This window comes from Rhinoraja longicauda, chromosome 15 (assembly GCF_053455715.1).
Source record: "Rhinoraja longicauda isolate Sanriku21f chromosome 15, sRhiLon1.1, whole genome shotgun sequence".
Taxonomy (NCBI): Eukaryota; Metazoa; Chordata; class Chondrichthyes; order Rajiformes; family Arhynchobatidae; genus Rhinoraja; species Rhinoraja longicauda.
In genome coordinates this window covers 33,181,731-33,202,628 of record NC_135967.1, presented here as the reverse complement: position 1 = coordinate 33,202,628, position 20,898 = coordinate 33,181,731, and the positions used below count along the sequence as shown (strand labels likewise).

Sequence of the window (20,898 nt, the reverse complement as noted above, 5' to 3'; positions counted from 1 at the left end):
TATCCTACCTATATTGTTGGTACCTATATGTACCACGACCTCTGGCTCCTCTCCCTCCCCTTTCAGGATATCCTGGACACGCTCAGACACATCCCGGACACCGGCACCAGGGAGGTAAACCACCATCCGGGTCTCCCGACTGCGTCCACAGAATCGCCTATCTGACGCCCTCACTATAGAGTCCCCTGTTACTATCGCTCTCCTCTTCCTTTCCCTACCCTTCTGAGCAACAGGGCGGGACTCCTTGCCAGAGGCCCGGGCACCGTCGCTGCCCCCAGGTAGGCTGTTCCCCCCAACAGTACTTAAACAGGAGTACTTATTTCCAAGTGGTACAGCCACCGGGGTACTCTCTAGTCCCTGCCTCTGCTCCTTGCCCCCCCTAACCGTGACCCACTTGTCTACCTCCCGTGGTCTTGGAGTGACCACCTCTCTGTAACTCCTATCTATAACCTCCTCACTCTCCCTGACCAGACGGAGGTCATCAATCTGCCGCTCCAGGTTCCTAATACGGTCCCTTAGGAGCCCCATCTCGTCGCACCTGGCGCAGATGTGGATGTCTGGAAGACTATCAGACTATCAGACTCCCAGATTCCCCACATCCGACACCCAGAACAATAAACAGGAGTACTGTTTAATTGGTGGTTATTTCTTCTTTAATTGGTGGTTATCAGGTTGATGTACCAGAGTATCATCCTAGCTGAGCTGGATTCTATTTGAGTTCTGTAAATATTCCAGCTCAGAAAAGTAAAAAGTAAAAATCCAGGTGAACTAAAGTCCATTATCTAGATAAGTTGCTACTTTCTCAGTACAGACAGGATTGAATCTTCGATCAGTGCTTAGAATATTGGGAAGTCTTTGGATTTCATTAGGAATCTCCAGATGTCTCTTGTGATTGGAGTTGACCCAAAGATCAAGTGGAACAATAAGTTGCATACACAAAATAGTGAAACCCGGGCATTTTGAAGTAACGGCTTTGAATAGATGTTTCGAGTTGTCTGATCACAGACGATTTGTAAACTGTGCACAGCTTTTAGTTTCACCAACATCAAGTTCGCATTGGTAGGGAACTTGTATGTAGCAAATACTTTATTATTTCTGTGCAAGTGTTATTTCCACCTCACCCCTCCTCCTCCCTACCACCATCACAACAGCCCCCAACCGAATCTAGGTATGCATCTAGCTGCAGTCTAGAAAGATAATAGCATTCCAGGGGTAGCTAAATACATAGGTTTTCAAATGTTCTTTAATCTAGTCCCACTAGGTTGTAAAATTGGTAATGTGAAAAACATTGAAAGAAATTGTGGCCAAGTTTTCTTTCACTCCTGTGAATCATTTCTGCACCCTTTCCACCAATGATATCCTTCCTACTGCTAGGCGACCAGAACTGAACACTTTAGTGTGGTCTCTCCATGTTTTGTACAGTTGTAACGTGACACCCAACTCTTTTATTCAATACTCTGGCTGATGAAGGCAAGATGCCAAAGGTCTTCTTCACCACCTGGTCTATCGAGGATGCCACTTTTTGAGAACCATGTACCTTGTCTATCTGATCTACAACAGTCCAGGGCCCTTCCATTTACTATGCAAAACCTGCCCTGATTGAACTTAACAAAACTCAACACATTGCAGTTATCTGAGTTAAATTCCACTTCTTTAACCAACATTCCCAGTAGATTTAATAATCAGAGAACTTTCTTCATTTCTTTGGAGTCACACAGGCTGCTCTGGGGGACAGAGAGGGCTGAAGGAGAGGGAGTCCTCACAATTGTGAATTTCGGTGCCTTCTCCCTGAAGGTCACCACACTTCAGAAGTCACCTGTCAGACTCGTGCTCCCCACCTTGTGTCACTGGCATGATCATCATTGACCTCATTAGCCATAAATTCTAAAAAGCGTTACTTGCTCATTTGAACACAGATTGAGTATTTTTAGAATGCGAGTGAGCGTTCTCCAGTGACCTTTGGACTTGCCTTGTGACAAATCCTGATGTGAGCACAGACTCTGTTTAAATCTATAGTAAAGAAATAACAACATGCACCTTGTTCTCATGAGGCAGTTATACAGCAATTGTGTGAAACTTTGCCAACGTTGCTTGAAACCTCCATTGCAGGCTGATTGATGTCATTAGTGCATCCTCGACATCGTGAAAACATTTGTCAGGCTGTCATGGATCAACTTGCTGTACCCTGTCCTATTTTCAGAATTGCATGATTTCACCTAGAAGTGATCACTAACATGATTCATTCATGGTAAAATCAATCTTGGATTGTACAGCCTTGAAAAAGATACAATAAAAGAGGTGGCACAGTGGCGCAGCGGTAGTGCTGCTTTATAGCACCAGAGACCCGGATTTGATCTTGACTATGGGTGCTGTCTGTACGGAGTTTGTACGTTCCCCCATGACCACGTGGGTTTTCTCCTGGTCCTCCGGTTTTCCTCCCACATTCTAAAGATGTATAGGTTTGATTGGCATAATTGGCTTCAGTAAAAATCGTAAGATGTCCATTTGGATGTAGGATAGTGCTGGTGTAGAGGGATCGCTGGTTGGTGCGGACTTGGTGGGCTGAAGACGGTGTTTCCGCGCTGTATCTCTAAACTAAAATTTCTAATCTAAGCTACCTCCTCTAGACAATGGAAAGGCCTTTGTGAGCTTGGCAGTGATGATCCCCATGGTTATCTATCACAGTAGCATGTATTTCAACCGCCCATGAACAGCAGGCAGCAGGTCCAAACCAATTATTACCTGGTATTCAGAGGTGATCCAGCACAATTAGGCTCGAAAGAGGTAGCACTGGTGAAGGAAATAGGAAACACATTATATTGACAAGTCTTGTAAACAGGTTTGACTCAATGTGGAAGAGGTAAGTTGTTCCTTGTCATCAGCTAAAGGGGTAGAATAGACATAAATTGAGGAAAAAATTGAACATAATGTAAAAAGAGTGGATAAAAATATTTTCATGTCTCACCTGGTGCTACTGCTCGCACTATCACAGGCTTCGCACCACCTGCCACAAATCCAAAACCATAAACAGGGTCTCGTTTAATCTTCACGTGTCGAGTGGTTAAAGCATAGAAATGGCCACATTCCATGTCATTAAGAGATACTGCATGCGTCACATGACTGCAAACAAAGAAGTCAAAGGTCAATTAAGCTTTTTGACAGAAATTATTGAAAACAAATAGCAGTTTAAGAATTATTGGAGCTTTAAATCAACATAAATGTACATGCAATAAACACAAAGGCCTTACAAACCCTAAACAAAAGAAAATAATTTAACTTGCAATTATGGAAAAGAAAAAGACTCAAAGTGCTGGAGTAACTCAGTGGGTCAGGCAGTATCTAAAAAGATCCTGTCTGATTCACTCTCCAGCACTTTGTATATTTTACTTATAAAGCAACATCTGCAGTTACTTGTGTCTCCATTTATGGCCGAGACTTAATTTGTCACGGTGAAGCAAGCACAGACCCACCTGCCAGTAGAGGACAGTTTTGAGACCTGAAATTCTAATCTGAGGCCTGAAAGCAGCATTTAATTCATGTGTTTATTGGCTTTGTTAAGGCGAGGAGGCATGACTAATTATTCCATAAGCTATCAGACACCAGAACAGAGCTGGGAATGCACTGTGCCACATTAATTGATGTGGTGTGAAAGAGAATAATATTAAAACGGGTGGATGGAGCTAATATGCTGTCCAAGTATTTTTGAAGTTCCCTTTACTTTAATTTTCCATATTTTCTAAGATTTTCTTACTTGGATTAAATGTTTAAAAAAAAAATGTCTGTACCTGATCCACGGTGTGAAAAATCAGCGGAGAATTGGATCCGCTCTAAATTTCAATTGGGCTCAAAACATAGATAAGAAGAACCTACCAATTTTCAGTTAACTATATTAAAGTTAAGTGGTGCTGATTGTTTAGATATTTATACAGATTTTCAAAGTTCATGCTGGTGCTAATCAACCAATCGCTTGAGGACCTTTATATTTTTTTACGGTTTAAAGTAATTATAGTAACATTTTCATGCTATTTCCAATTTTCTTTTTCATTATTTATTTTGTTAATTTCTCTCTCCATTTGGTGTTTTATGTGTGTTATCTGTGTTATGTCTGTTAGTCAAATTTAGTCATTCAAACCAGGAAAATCAGGCAAATCCTACCTACAACCGAAAGGACCTTCTGATCATCGGATTCCAGTGCAATCGGGACCTTGTGCGCGAATTTCCACACCCGCGAAATATACCGGAAGAGATTGCCAGGACACCGGGCGCTCCGTGGATAGTTGTCGGCGCGAACAGGCGTCGCAGACGGAGGAGAAACAGGAAGCAAAAGCGAGGATGCCGGTCCGGTATACTTGCCAAGCTAAAGAGACAGCCACACAAACCACCGCTACCCAGCATGTTCCTCACCAACGCCAGATCCATCATCAACAAAATGGACGAACTTAAACTACAGATATCAGCAAACAAACTCGTGGAGGACTGTTGCATTCTCTTAGTAACAGAGACATGGCTTCATCCACTTATCCCAGACGGAGCCATTGAGCTAGCCGGGCGCACAGCGTTTCGTTGGGACAGAAACATCGACTCCGGTAAGAGCAAGGGGGGGGGGTTATGCATTTATGTGCACAACAGCTGGTGCACTAATATCCAAACCATAGATAGCCACTGTTCTCCTGATCTGGAGTCCCTAACAGTTAAATGCAGGCCCTTTTACCTTCCTCGCGAATTTACAGGGGTTATAGTAACAGCAGTCTACATCCCACCGAATGCTAACGCTAGCACAGCTTTAGGCTACCTGCTAGGTGCAATAAACTCACAACAGAGCACATATCCAGAAGCAGCCCACATCATAGCCGGGGACTTCAACCATGCAGACCTAAAGTCAGTTCTCCCGAAACTTGAACAACACATAAGATGTGCTACCAGGGGGAAAAACACACTAGACAAGGTTTACTCAAATATTAAGAAGGGGTTCAGGTCAGCACCACTACCACACCTGGGGCAGTCAGATCACCTGTCCATATTCCTAACCCCAGCATACACCCCACTCAGGAGGAAAGCTCCAGTCACCATAAAGACTGTGAAGACATGGCCTGAAGGAGCTTCCTCGCAGCTGCAGGATTGCTTCGAAAGGACCAACTGGGATATTTTTGAGGATCAGGACTTGGAGGAGTACACATCAACTGTACTTTGCTACATCAAAAACTGCGTTGACAATGTCACCGTCGACAAACGCATCCGGTTGTACCCCAATCAAAAACCCTGGATGACAAAGGATGTCAGGTCTCTCCTCAAGGACCGTAACACCGCCTTCAGGTCTAGTGACAGAGCTCTATACAGTGCTGCTAGAACCAACCTGAAGAGAGGCATCAAGGATGCCAAAGCGTCCTACAAGAGGAAGATTGAGGACCACTTTTCCAACAATGACCCACGGCGGGTATGGCAAGGCATCCAGCACATCACCAATTACAAGACCAGCAACCGCACGACTGCCGACGGCGACGCCTCGTTGGCTGAGGAACTTAACTGTTTCTTTGCTCGTTTCGAGGTGAAAGCTACAGTGGCAGACATTACACCCTCTCCAGCACCTGAGAGCAACACCTTCACTGTGCAGGAGTATGACGTTAAGCGAGTGCTCAGAGCAGTGAATCCCAGGAAAGCTGCAGGCCCCGATGGTGTGACGGGCAGAGTGCTGAGGGAATGTGCAGACCAATTATCTGAGGTCTTCACAAAAATCTTCAACCTGTCCCTTTTAAAATCCACCATCCCTCCCTGCCTGAAGTCCGCCATAATCATCCCACTGCCGAAAAAGCCTGTCATCAGCGGTCTTAACGACTACCGTCCGGTAGCACTCACACCGGTCATCACAAAGTGCTTCGAGAGACTGGTCCTGCAGCACATCAAAGCCAGCCTCCCACCCACCTTCGACACATACCAGTTTGCCTACAGAGCAAATAGGTCTACAGGGGATGCCATCGACACTGCTCTTCACACTGCACTGACCCACCTTGAACACCAGGGGAGCTATGTGAGGATGCTCTTTCTCGACTTCAGCTCTGCCTTTAACACGGTCATCCCGAGCAGACTGGTCACCAAACTTTCCGACCTTGGATTTTCCCTAACCATCTGCAAATGGATCAAGGACTTCCTGACCAACCGCCCCCAGACAGTCAAAATAGGCCCTCACCTCTCCTCCACCATTACACTGAGCACCGGCTCACCACAGGGCTGTGTGTTGAGCCCCATCCTTTACTCCCTCTACACTCACGACTGCGCCCCCACCCATCCCACCAACACCATCATCAAGTTCGCGGATGACACGACTGTGGTTGGACTTATCTCAGAAGGAGATGAGACAGCCTATAGGGATGAAATCCAAAGGCTGGCAGCATGGTGTTCAGTGAACAATCTGGTCCTGAACTCCTCCAAAACAAAGGAACTTATAATTGACTTTAGAAAAACCAGTGGAGATTACGACCCACTCTACATCAATGGGGTCTGCGTGGAAAGGGTACCAGCTTTCAGGTTCCTGGGTATGCACATCGCAGAGGATCTCACCTGGTCTACCAACACCATCACCACAGTAAAGAAGGCACAGCAGAGACTCCACTTCCTGAGGATCCTCAGGAAAACCAACCTGCAGGAGAAGCTCATGTTGTCCTTCTATCGCTGCTCCATCGAGAGTGTGCTGCCATACTGTATAACCACATGGTATGCCAGCTGCTCAGAAAAGGACAGGAAGGCCCTTCAGAGGGTCATCACGACGGCCCAGAAAATCATCGGCTGCTCACTGCCCTCCCTGGAGCACCTGTTCAGCCTGCGCTGCCTCAGTAGAGCAGGCAAAATAATAAAAGATCCATCCCACCCCGGCCACCGTCTGTTTGTTCATCTGCCCTCTGGTCGACGTTTCAGGTCAATCAAATCCCGAACAAACAGACTTAAGAACAGTTTTTACCCCAGGGCCATACGAGAACTGAACACTACCTGTGCACTAGGCAACACCGTTAAAAAATCTTGTATTTAATTTAATTGTATTTATGTATTTATTTGTTTTTGCATTATTGCATATATGTTTGTACGCACCGTCAGGATTGGCTGTTTTTTTAATTTCGTTGTACTCGTTGCAATGACAATAAATGAATATTATTATTATTATTATTATTCTGCATCTGCAGTCAATGTATTTCTGAATAAGGATCTCTCTTTCACTTGTACGTCTTGAAGAAAGAAGAGAATGAATGGTGCAATGTCACAAGGGTCAGGCTGCGGCTAACACAGACTCAACTCAGTCGCGTGCAATGGTGCACCTAATGCGCAATGATTAGGTGATAATGAATATGTGCCTCAGGTCTCCACTGAAGAAAAAGGAAGAGAAGCCCCTGTGTGTCACTTAATCTGACAGAAATCGTTTGAGCCAATTCCCAGCCAAACAATTGCTGAAAATTTAGGTTCCACCACTGGACTCCATGAGTTGACCAATAATGGCGTGCCCCTCCTCTCTTCCAGCTCTTTTACCGCCTCCCCCACAATGTCTGAAGACGAATCCTGACCCGAAACATCACCGCTGCATGTTCTCCAGAGATGTTGCCTGACCTACTGAGTTACACCAGCACTTTGTCTCTTTTTTTTGTAAACTACCATCTGAAGATCTTTGCATCAACAATGGTGTGCAGTTGGAAAACAACTGTAAACAATTGATAGAAAGTTTGGGGTTTCTATTTTTGTGTTTGCATGTGCTGTAATCCAAAACCTGTTGCCATTAGCTTGGCCAGTGCTCAGAAATGCTGGCATTTCTCTTCAAAATCCAACCTCACATCATTTTGTTTTTCTGGCAATTTTGTTAGACTTTACTTTCTGCATGCAATGACATGAGAGATCAACTGGTGTAACGTTAAACATTTTGTATGTGGCGCACGTTCCCTGAAGATAAAATTTACTTTCCAGCCTTGATTTTGAGTCACAATCCGTATCAATGTTAACATTGAAATGATTATATGGATATTTAGAGTGGAAAATTTCAGAGGAATCTTCATTTTTATATTTTCTTATGATAATAGGAGGCCATTCAGCCCATCAAGTCAATGCCAGATCTCAAAACTTTCCCATCAGTCCATTCCTCCATTTATTTCCTGGTAATACATTCTCTCTCTCAGATACCCATAGAAAAAATAGTGAAGATGAAGAAAGAGACCTGCAAGAAAAATATTGGAATAATCAAGTCCAGAGGATTTCAGTTTTGGGGGTTGGCTAAGAATCCTTGGGAAAGTAAAAATAAGCAATCTTGGCGATGGATAAGATTTAAGATCCAAATTCAGTTCTAAGTTGAGTGGAAGGGCAAGTTTATGGATGGACTGGATCAGCTCAAGATTGGGAAGTCATTCAGTTTTTCCATTATTAAATTAGATTTTAGCTGATCTATGACTCATTTTCATTTAGTTAAATGTGCCAAATTTGTGTCCGGGTAGAAACGTATTAGTGAAAAGGTACACCTAATCTTAATACAAATGAAATGTGATGCCACAAAGGTACAGTACATACTTAAGTAAAGGGTTGGAAAAGGATGGATTCTGCAGGGGATGGTGCACGGGTCTGGAAAATAAATATGTACAATCAATATATTGATAGGAGTGCAAGAAAACAAGTATAGTGCTTTAGATAACTGATGATTGGAGGAAGATGGCATGGCCAAGTGCCTCATGCAAAGAGATTAAAGAGAGCAATGGAGTGTAAGCTAGGATACCACTCTTAACTTTGGCTAAGATGTTTGCTGTTGTAACTAACAGGCATTTTAAAGATATTCATACATGAAGAGAGGAAAGGCTGGATTTTAAGCAGAAACTGAAATTGTGGAGCATCATGAATGGCGCTGAAGTACAGATGGCGGAGACATTTCCATGGTAAATATCACAAAAAAATTGTCTGGGCTCAACCCCATTGAAGTTACAGCCAAGAAACCACACTGACACCTCTACTTCCTCAGAAGGCTACGGAACATTGGCATGTCTCCAATAACTCCTGCCAATGTCTGATGCACCATAGAAAGCAATTTCTATCACCAATTTCTATCTGGATGCATCACATGACAACTGCTTTGACCAAGACGACAAGAAAATGTAGAAAGATGTGATTGCCACTCAGTTCATCACACAATCCAGCCTCATCCACCACTGCCTCCATCTATATTTCACGCTGCCTCACGAAAGCAGTCAACATAATCAAGGACCACCCACACCTCACTCATTCTCTCTTCTCTTTTCTCCCGTTGGGCAAAAGATACGAACGACTGAAAGCATGTACCACCTGTTTCAAGAATAGCTTCTTCCCCACTGTTATCAGACATTTGAATGGTCCATTCATATTGTAGGGCTGAATTTCCCAATTTTCCAATCTACCTCTCTGTGGCCCTAGCATTTTGTATCTGTACTTTCTCGATAGCAGTAACGCTATATTCTGTACTCTGTTTATTTTCTCTGTGGCACTACCTGATGAACTCATGTGTGGTATGATTTGCCCGGGTATTATGCAAAACAATGTTTTTCCGTTGTATCTTGGTAAATGTGCCAATAAAACACCAACACCAATGGCAACCAGTTGGTGGATATCTGAAATAAAAAAAACAGAAAATGCTGGAAACACTCAGCGGGTCAGGGCACATCTGTAGTAAAAGAAACAGAGCTAGTTACCTAAAATTGGAGAATTCAATGTTCATTCTATTAGGTTGTATGCTACCCAAGCGGAATGTGAGGTGCTATTCCTCCAGTTTGTGTGTGGCCTCACTGGCAATGGAGGAGGCCCAGGACAGAAAGGTTAGTATGGGAATGAGAAGGGGAATTAGCAACCGGGAGATCCAGCAGGCCTTGGCAGACCGAGCGCAAGTGTTTGGTGAAATGGTCGTCGAGTCTACGATTGATCTCGCCGATGTAAAGGTGGTCCGATCGACAACCCCAAATGTAGTAGATGAGGTAAGAGGAAGGCCTTTGTATTTGCAGGATTTTATGTTTTTATTAGCAAATTAAGTTAATGCACAGCTTACTTGAGGAAATGGTAATGACAGTGAAAGGAAAGTGAAATTGTCATGAAAATAGAGGTCTCAGTAATTTTGATTAGAATGGGGCAGTTGGAAAATTTAGATGATTTGAAAGATTGAGAATTTGATTATTTTGGAAATTAGGAATTTATTTTGCAGAGATGTTGAAAACGAGAGCTATTGAGGGTATTACTGTGGTTGCAATAGCAAGGCAAAAGAAAGAGAAGGCAAGAGCACAGTCAGTCAGTCACACATTGGTCTCGTCATCTTCTGCTCCCTGGAGAAAATACATCTTAATAATATGATTAAAAAATAATGGTTACAAGTTTGAACTAGGAGAACCTCCCTGGTTTTCTAACATTACTTTTTCACAACTTTAAAATCAGATAAACACTATTTTAGCTGAAGAAACCCGGATGCTTTTGGTTAATCTACATGGAATACTGATAATGTCTGCATTATGCCAAGAAGCTGGACAACAACATTTGTATTATGTGTAACTTGAGCAAAAAATAAGTGTTTTGCACGTCTTTTAAAGGACGAGGAGGTGCTAGGATAAGAATTTCTTAAAACAATAATGTGCCAAATTTGCAAACCTTTTAGTGTCACCATTTTTGGAGTCAAGTCAAAAGATCGCACACATTTGGCATACTAAACATGGGTGAAGTCCAATTCTCCGCATCCACCTACAAATTTTACAGCAGTTCCATCAGCTTAAAACCAATAAATCATTTAGTGAATATACTGCCTCTGCCAATTTATAAGTAGAAATGGCCATTTATCACCTCACCAGTGAAGCACTAAGTAAGGAGAAAATGTTTAGGAAAGCTAAGTAAAGAATTTCCACCTGTCCTTTGCTGTTTATTTCAATAATTTCAAAAGTGGAATATCAAAAGAGTGAGTCAAATGAATAAATTAAAATTCAAGTGAAAGAGGGCCAACATATAGACAGACCTTCAAAGTAATTTAGAAGATGATAAATTTTGATTGGTGTTCATTCTCTGGTGTCTATGACCTTTTTTCAAATGAAGTGTTTGTTGAATGCTAAGGCATTAGCTAGCAAATAACAACATCCAGTGGAATTGTTCCTTGGCACATTACATCTAAAAAATATATAAATAACACTGAACATTTGAAATTCATCTGAATGAAGACTGAATGAAGATTATTTCTTATATTTGCAGAGCTCATCGGGATAAGATGCTGACTGATAGGACTGAATATTGTCCACTTGCCAGGCTTGTGGCAGGGGTAAGCAAGTGCTTTATGCAATAATTTAGAAAGAGACTTTGATTACATTTATCTTCCCTGTGGCTAATGTGGGAGCACTTTGTGGGAAATTAACTCTTGGGCAGTTGCAGATGTTCAATTTGGCAGCCTTTGACTTTAGAACAGTGTTGATTTCCCCAGGATAAACTGCAGTCTGGTCGCAAGAGTTGCAGAGAGATCTTATCAGTAAATTTGCGTTTACTAGCCTAGATCTTGATGAGGTAGGGAAACTCACTGTGCAACTCTCAACATTTGTCCTCATCCTTTTAAATCAAAAAGTTATCTTCTGGAGGACTTTTAACAAACAAAGTGATAAGAGGCACTGCACATCCAGGGCAAGGAATGCACCTCCTTAACCAATCAATGGTTAGTTTGGTTTAGTTTAGTTTAGTTTACTTTACTTTAGTTTCATTTAGTTTAGGTATAGTGAAAAGTTTTTGTTGCAGGAATTAAAAGACAGAGAAAGAAGAACAGAGAAGGAAGGGAGAATTAATATAATTCAGATTATAAAAAATATAGAAAAAGCCAGAACAATTGGATTGAGGGAGAAAACGAAAGGAACAGTAGGAATCGAAGAGATCAAAAGAAAAAGGAAAATAAGAAAAAATAGTGAGACACCCGCACAGTTTTACTTTTGGGCTGGAGATATTGATTGGTATTGTAAAGGAGCATAGATGTCATTGTTCAAAAATTTGCAGTCTATGGTAAAGCACCTTCTTTTCCACTGCCCTTGAAGGAAGCCACCCACAATGATCTAATAATCTGTGATGAGAAACCACAAATGATGTCAGAGAACAGTTTCAGTACCCAGCAAGTTTAATGTTACTAAGTTTGCAAAGCAGCAAGAACCTCTAACACGCAACATACATAAGAAAATATCGTAATTAAATAATGTTTAAAATATTATACAGAGCGCTGAATAAAAATTGGAACAGATGTGATTCAGTGAAAAGCTGAAATATACAAACAGAGATATGAATTGGGAGCAGGTATAGGCCACTCGGCCCTTTGAGACTGCATTTAATAAGACCATGACCAGAACTCTGCACTCCTGTCGACCCATGGTGACCTTTCATGCTGTGGCTAAACAAGAATCTATCCATCTGCTTTTAAAATATTTAAGCAATCCACTTCCATCATCCTTTGAAGTCAAGGGCTCACAACTCCTTGAGAGAAAATACCTGCCTCATTGCCCTTATTTTTAAACAGTGAAATTTAGTTCTGGATTCTCCAAGTAAACGTTATCATAAATAACATTCAAAAATATTTTTAAATCTCTCCATTTTGAAATATTTAAGAGATTAGATTACAATGTATACACATAGTTTTAGGATCAGATAATTGTTAGTTATTGATTATGGTATAGCCTACAGAATTAGGTGTCAAAACATTAGATTTTCAGATATTTTGGAGCAGGGCCAATTCATAAATAACTAATATCAGTTCAAATGATTTCTTCAGACATAGAAATCATGTTTTACAGAGGAAGAAAGGAAAACTATTGTTTGTTGTTCCTTGATGTTACTTACAGGTTTAGGTTTAGGTTTATTTTTGTCACAAGCTTTGTTTTATATGCTGGTCAATCAAATCAGGTAATATTATACTTAAAGGCAATCAATCCAAACTTAAGTACAATAGGTAGAGCGAAGGGGAAGAGACAGATTATAGTTCTCAGTATTGGAGCACACTAATTCCATAGACAAAGTCCAATGTTCCCAATGGGGTAGAGGGGAATTGCATAGTGCCTTAGCTTCTGAAAGTACAGTTCAGAAGCCTGACAACACAGGGAAAGAAGCTGTTCCTGAGTCTGGTGTACCTCAATTTCTGTACCTTTGCCCGAAGGGAGTGGAAAGAAGAAGGAATGTGGGACAAGTCTATGATTAGGTTGGTTGTTTTTCCTGAGGCAGTTTGTATTGTATCTATAGAAATTTATGCAATTAAAAAGGAACCTAACTTGTAGCAGCAGCTCTAATTTTCTAGAGTGAAAACTAATTGGAAATTAGTTTACGAGAAGAGATTAAAGTTGATCTTATGTTTCGTTAAGAGGATTGGTGCAAATTACCTAATGATTTTTAATTCAGGATCCCTCTTCAGGAACAATTTATACTTCATAATGGTAAGCACCATGAAGTTGGCATTATTTTTGCAGCAAAATCTGAGCCACAACATATGGCATGCACTCTGTATTGTCCTGCTGCGTTGAGAAAGGCCTGATCTTTTCTTCCCATCACCATATTTTTTAAACCTAGAGTGCTCTCAAGACTGGATGGACCTAATCAGCAGAAATAGACACAATAATCACTGCTGGGAATAGACACAAAAAGCTGGAGTAACTCAGTAACTGGAGTAACAGGTAGCATCTCTGGAGAGAAAGAATGGGTGACGTTTCGGGTCGAGACCCTTCTTCAGACTGCTAGGAATCACTGCTGGGTATACTTAATCAAGTCCAGTGAAATATTGCACCATCATGATGCATCTTTTGGCAGATTCTGAATGATTAAAAGCCAACTACATCACTACATTTTAATTTGTTCATTTATTGCAATCAATGCAGTATGATTAACTGCAGCTAAGACTTCAGCATTTTGGACTCCAGTTATTGCTTCCCATGCTCTTAGAATGCAGGCTCCTGAACATTGTACACTTTCGAGAATCGGACTTTCAAAATCTAATATTTTGTTTTTTACCATGATTAAAGGAGCAAGGCTTGTAAAATATGTCAGGGTAAGTTATATTTGAATTGGAAAATTAATTAACTGAATGGAAGAAGAGGTCACTTTGCTTGTAAAACGTGTGAATTAACTTAATGCAGTCCACGACCAGCATTCTCACACACATCAGTTTTATGTTCCACCAACATGGCTTCCAGAGAATTTTTGCATAGAATTCTGAAGAAAGCAAAGGGCAAAGGTTTGCCTGGCACATATATATTTTTATTGAGAGCCTTTGTTTTTTAAATGTTTTTACAGTTTTATCAATGAAACTATCCAATGTTTTGAATCAGTTTTTAGGCACAATGTGGGAAAATTCCAAGATCTGGCGTTGGGTTGATGTATCTACCAGGATTATCACCATAAATAAATATATGATTTTGTATTGAGCAACTACATATTTTATTATTACATTTCATTAAAATGTATTCATAAACAATGAATAAGAACATTCAGAAATACTGGAAGTTTGAAAATTTGTGGAAGAATTTTTCTTTGCTTTACACTCTTATTGGAGGATCAATAGGCCTAATCACCCATGGAAGTTAAATCTGGAGATTTAGGTATAACGGGCAGAGCCAAAGATAAATGTGTGCATGGCAATATGCATCTTACCAGAATCAAAGTCCTGGATGGCATTTTCCTTGCCCAAAATAAACTATATATAATATAAATATATAAATAAATAACTAGATAAATTTAAAAAACCTGCGCAAAAACTCTTCACACATTCGCACGGTCTATTCATTTAATAGTGTCATACCCAGTAGTATTCACACCTATGTTGAGTCAAAACATGATAAGGGAGCAAAGTGGAAGAATCCTTCCCACCTGTCCAAGTTCCACTAATGTATAAGACTGACATACCAGTTATCGAAAAAAATAGTATAGATATCCTTTAATTACAATCCTCCATAATTAATGCATCATTTTAAGGAGCAGATTTCAGATTGTCTCCATGATAGAAAATACATGAGGTGAGTGCCTGGAACATACTGGTTGAGGCAGATACAATAGCCACATTTAAGAGACTTTTGTTTAGGCATATGGGTATGCAAGGAATGGAGGGATGTGAATTATGTACAGGTGGGTAAGATTTGGTCTTGGCATTATATCTGGCACAGACATTGTGGGTCAGATGTTCTATTTCATCTCCAGGATTACTTCTAGTTCTCAGCAACAAATAAATTTAAAATAGTTGATGCTTTTTGATGTTTTAATAAGAAACAAAGAGATGAATGGTAGTTGAGGTGGTGGCTATGGACAGACAGTTCATGTCCAGATTTTCTGTTCAGTTTCAGGCAGCTGTTCACATTGAATCACTGACAAAATTAAATTCAAATTACCCCACATATCAACACACTCAGAGAGCTAAGCTGGTTTTGAATATAAGCAGATTTTGCCAGCTGAGAACAATTAATGTAAAATGAACTGGCAAATTAATGGCAAGATACTTTGAAGAGTTCAAAGCGTCCGAAAATATGTGCAGCAGACTGACCACAAGAAGTCTTGGGAAAACTTTCATCAACACAAAGAAAAGCATTTATCTCCAGTGATATTGCACAGAGGGACAGGGACACCGGATGGTCCAAAAATAATTCTCTGCATGCTTCACGCAGGGTAAAATACCCAAAGGAGGAGATGTGGGAGGGACACGAAGATATGACCAATTGTGTATAGTGTGTGCAGTTCATTACGCACTTTAACTCTTCCAGGCTGAGATGGAAAAAGCTCGTGTCACCTGAGCTCTGTAGCATCATTTAGTTGCCATCCTGAGGTGTAGCTGAGGGCATGGAGAGGTTAGATTGTGGGTGTGCATCAACATTTTGATGTTTAAACTTTGCTGCAGATATATCTCGCAACAGTATATGGGCTTATAAGGTAAGAATCTCAGGAGACCAGTTTCAGATCTCTTGGATAGGTGTCCATCTGACTCATGAGACTACAGGAAGACACTGGATGAGGAATGTATTGCCTCTGTGCCCGAGCTTCTAGTTCATGCACAAGAGACTCATCTTCGGAAAAAGTGCTGTCACATTTGAGGATATTTAAAAAAAAGAAATTCTCATGGAAATGATTTGGGAAAACAGTTATTTTTGTTTATCGATGCTTAAAAACATGGGATTCCAAGTAAATGATGAAGAAAGGCCAGGACGGCAGTTGGTTGAGAGGCTGTTAACCAATATAATTTATCTATTTTCCCTAAACAAACAATTCAGTAGTCTGCATTGATAAATATAAAAACACCACTTACACTTCACACTGGAAAATCTTTCAATCCAGTTTTTGACCATGAATATCAAATAAGGACGAGGGACAAGGTTTGAAAAGATGTAGGAATGCTTCTAAAGAACAAGCTGAATGAGCTTTGTCAAAAATTTGAGAAAGTCAGAACTCACCTTGTTTGAGCAATTTGCTTTCCGAAGACTTGAAGAAACACATTTCTGAATATTTGCTCAACCTTGTCTGACAGGATAGGGCAGAATTTGGAGAGGTGGGTTGTTGGGACTGTCAGTCGATGGTAGAGGGGGGTTGTGGGGGAGTATTATTAATGCAGCCAATATAATGTTATCACGCAATTTCATAGAGGGTGAAACCACAGTTAGAATCTGGTTGGAAAGATAGAAAGTGACCTAACATAGAACAAGTGGGAACAGCTGATGGATGGTCGGTGTGGACTCGGGGGCCAAAGGGCCTGTTTCTGTGCTGTATCTCCAGACTAAACTTCCACAGTAATAAAGTGGCCTTCCGCTCCATGCAGAAAGATATGTTCAACTGATTCAGATGTGTAACAGATAGCATTGAATTGTCTTTGTTCTTCATAATTAGTGGGCGCTTCTTAGCCAATTGTGGCTGGTTAATTAGTTAATATTACTATCAAGCCTTGGTTACAATATTATACAGGGCTTCCGCTGATTTACCAGCAACTGGTGGTCTGGTACCTCCTTTAATCTGGACACAATTCCGAGAGCGCTCTTGAAATACACCCCCCCACCCTCCCCCAAGGTTTCTCCAAAATTGTGGCCCTTAGGCCGGGTGAGACAGCCATTCTTGACCTCATCGGGACTTCTGTGGTCAATCGGCGTATTGGGTTTGCTCCTGCTTGTTCATGAGCCTGCTTAAATGCATTTAAAATATTGCTATTGTATTCCATCATTTATCCTTGCACACCAATGCCTCTACTTTCTTCGAAGGTGCAGCCCAGTCCATCACACAAACCAACCTCCCTTCCATTGACTCCATATACATTTCATGCTACCTCAGCCAGGCCACCAGCATAATCAAGGACCAGTCTCACCCCTTTTCTCCCCTCTCCTATTAGGCAAGAGGTACAGAAGTGTGAAAATGCATACTTCCAGATTCAGAGACAGTATCTTCCCAGCTTTTATCTGGCAACTGAACCATCCTACCAACAATTAGAGAGCGGTCCAAAGCTAATAACCACCTCATTGAAAACCCTTGGACTATCTTTAATCAGATGTTAATGGAGTTTATCTTGCACTAAACGTTATTCCCTTTATCGTGTATACACTGTGGACGGCTCGATTGTAATCATGTATAATCCTTCCGCTGACAGGTTAGCACGCAACAAAAAGCTTTTCACTGTACCTTGGTAGACGTGACAATAAACTAGACTAAACTAAACTAAACTAAACATTGGATAAGGACCATATTTAGAGCACATGTATAATTGTGGTCGCCATATTACCAAAAGGATTTTGAAGCATGGGAGAGGTGATATTGAAATGCCAAGGTTTACATTATCAGGAAAGGAATGAAAAGACTGTGTCCATTTTGTTTAAGAAAGGAAGGCTGAGGGATGAACTATTGGAGAGCTTTAAAATTTGGAAAGTGTATATGCAGTGTAGATATCCAAAGCATTATTCCACTTGTGGGAGGAGCATAACCAGAAGATATCAGTATAAGAATGTCACCAAAGAAATCTGATTGAAAATTCAGGAGAAACTCCTTTACCGAAAGAGTTGTGATAATGTAGCATTGCTGTGGAGTGATTGGGCAAATGGAATAGATGGTTGCATGGAAGGACTGAATAAGCACATGACGGAGAAGGGCTATAGGATTATGCTGATGGATTTCCATGAGAAAAATTAGGTGTTTTGGCTCAAGTGTGGTACAAACACCAGCATGAAGTAGTTGGGCGGAATGGCCACTTTCTCTGCTGTATATTCTGTATTATCTTATGAATGATAATTGTGCAAGTCCTGACCTGGGTTAGATATCAGAAGATGTTTCTGTTCCCAGAAAGTACTGGATCTCTGGGATAAACTACTGACTCAAGCAATGGAACATAACTTGCTGAATTCCTTCAAGCAAGAGATTGGTCACGTTGGAAATAACATCAATGTGAGGATGCTGCAAGAAGTTCTCATTCACACAATATTAGTTTCAGTCAGTTGGTTGTGGTGGGAGGGTGGGTTTTGAAGAGCAATTTGCAAGATTTTGCTGGTTTGCTTTATCAGCTAGAACTAGTTTGTCACAAAGTACACTTTATTTGTAATGCCAAAGTTCTTAATTAATTATTGTTCTTTTGATAATTTTTAGTCGGTTGTACTTTAAACTTTCAGTGATTGTACTTTAAACGATTGTCTTCCACGTCAATCGGGCAGCTGCTTTTTTATTTACCAACTAATGATTCTTGAAGTATTAATAATCATTCACTCTACCTGTCTTGTTGTTTGTGTCCATCTTGATCCTGTGCCATCACCAGAATGGAATGTTCCGAAGGTTGTCTGGAGCTCTGGGTAGAATTGAACAGCTGACAGTCATGGACCTGAGGTTGAATAACAATAAGTGTTAAGACACTGAAAACCCGGATAGCATGCTGACAAGACCTTGACATGCCTGACGTAAAATGCGCTCTAAAGAGAACAGCTCTCAACTGAGAAGATGCTCGTGGTTAATGTTCATGTTTGGCTGCCCAATGAATACCGACCTCTCTCAAAACAGGAACCCTTCACAATTTGCTGTTCCAGCGTATTACTTTATATTTATCTGCATTGAAATGCAGCTGCCTGATTGCTTAATTACTCCATAATATATAATGAAAGCTATTTATCTATTTTATATTACAACCATCCTCATAACTTCTCACCATCTGTCACAATGATCACACTGCAGGATGTATTTTCCTTCAGGTCAGTTATGAATATTATTAGTCAAAGAAAAAAATGACGTGGAGATAATAGTGATTTTGTTTCTATCAGCTTTTACATTCTCATCCTACAGTAGTTTCACTTAACAATATATTTACGTTCAGTAAATACAAAGCATAACATCTTAACTGCAAAGCCTGTGCAGCCGATGCTCAAAATGTATTTCTTTTCAGTTTGATTTGGGATGCTTCAGTCAGCTTTTGTCATGCTGCCTGCAGCTGTGTTTATGGGGTTTGTCAGATGTGCTTCAGCCGAGAAATTCTTATCACCATTCTATTGTTCAGAAGAGTTAAGAATTTAAATCAGAGAAATGGAGATTTGTGTCGCAATGGGTCCGGACAAGCTTTCATATAAAGGATAGTTTTAGCGTATAATTTTGCATTGATTATACTAAAGCATAAGATCACAGAAACAGGGGTGGGGCATTCAACCTCTTGAGCTTGTTCTGCCATTCAATAAGAGCATGTATGCTTTGTATCCTTATTCAAACATCCTTACTTTGTTCCATCACTTTAATCCCTTGTCTAACAAAAAAATCAATTAGTTACGGTACTGACATTTTTAATTAGCACAGCCTCAAAAGCTTCTGCCACAGGCTTTATATTTAGAAAGGAAACAAATTTATTCTTAAAGGGAACATTGTACCTATCACTTTCAATAACTTTACTGCGACTGATATTTATCATTCTGGTCTCCTTTTTAAACCTCTAGTGTTCATCATTGACAGACAGGAAAATATCGGGAGAAGTAGTAAATCTATTGGTTTCAGTTTTAAATTTTTTAACTGACTTAACCTCAGCAGCTTTTTGGGGAAGGGTGCCATGTGCCGTGCATTCAGAAAGTATTCAGACCCCTTCACTTTTTCCACATCTTGTTACATTACAATTTATTTTTAAATGGATTAAATTCTTTTTTTTAAAATCATCAATCTACCCACAATACACCGGAATGAAGAAGCAAAAACAGGTGTTTAGAAATTTCTGTAAAGTAATTAAAAATAAATAACTGAAATATCACATTTACATAACTATTCGGACCCTTTGCTATGACACTCAAAATTGAGCTTAGATTCATCCTGTTTCCATTGATTATCCTTGAGATGTTTCTACACTTGATTGGAGTCCACCAGTGGTAAATTAAATTGATTGGACATGATTTGGAAAGGCACACACCTGTCAAAATAAAGTCCCACAGTTGACAGTGCATGTTAGAGCAAAAACCAAGCCATGAAGATATTGTCTGTAGACCTCCGAGACAGGATTGTGTCGAGACACAGATCTGGGGAAGGGTATAAAACAATTTCTGCAGCTTTGCAGGTCCCAAAGAGCACAGTGGCCTCCGTCATTCTTAAATGGAAGAACTTTGGAACCACCAGGACTCGACAGCTGGCTGCCCGGCCAAACTGAGCAATCGGGGGAGAAGGGCCTTGGTCAGGGAGGTGACTAAGAACCTGATGGTCACTCTGACAGAGTTCCAGAGTTCCTCTGTGAAGATGGGAGAACCTTCCAGAAGGACAACAATATCTGCAGCACTCCACCAATCAGGCCTTTGTGGTAGAGTGGCCAGACGGAAGGCACTCCTGAGTAAAAGGCACATGACAGCTTGGAGTTTGCCAAAAGGCACCTAAAGGTCTCAGACCATGAGAAAAAAGATTCTCAGGTCTGATGAAACCAAGATTGAACTCTTTGGCCTGAATGCCAAGCGTCACGTCTGGAGGAAA

General features: G+C 40.8%; 1 protein-coding gene across 1 annotated transcript in view; it reads right to left on the bottom strand.

Annotated features, from left to right (window-relative positions):
- Positions 1-18,792, bottom strand: part of frmpd3 (FERM and PDZ domain containing 3) — a 104,483-nt gene extending 85,691 nt beyond the window's left edge. Inside the window, exons 1-2 of the mRNA XM_078411994.1 lie at positions 18,690-18,792; positions 2,966-3,120 (exon numbers count right to left, since the gene is read on the bottom strand). Of these exons, the coding sequence (XP_078268120.1) occupies positions 2,966-3,120; positions 18,690-18,727 (193 nt within the window). The 5' untranslated portion in view covers positions 18,728-18,792. The remainder of the gene's footprint in view (positions 1-2,965; positions 3,121-18,689) is intronic.
- Positions 18,793-20,898: the final 2,106 nt, after the last annotated feature.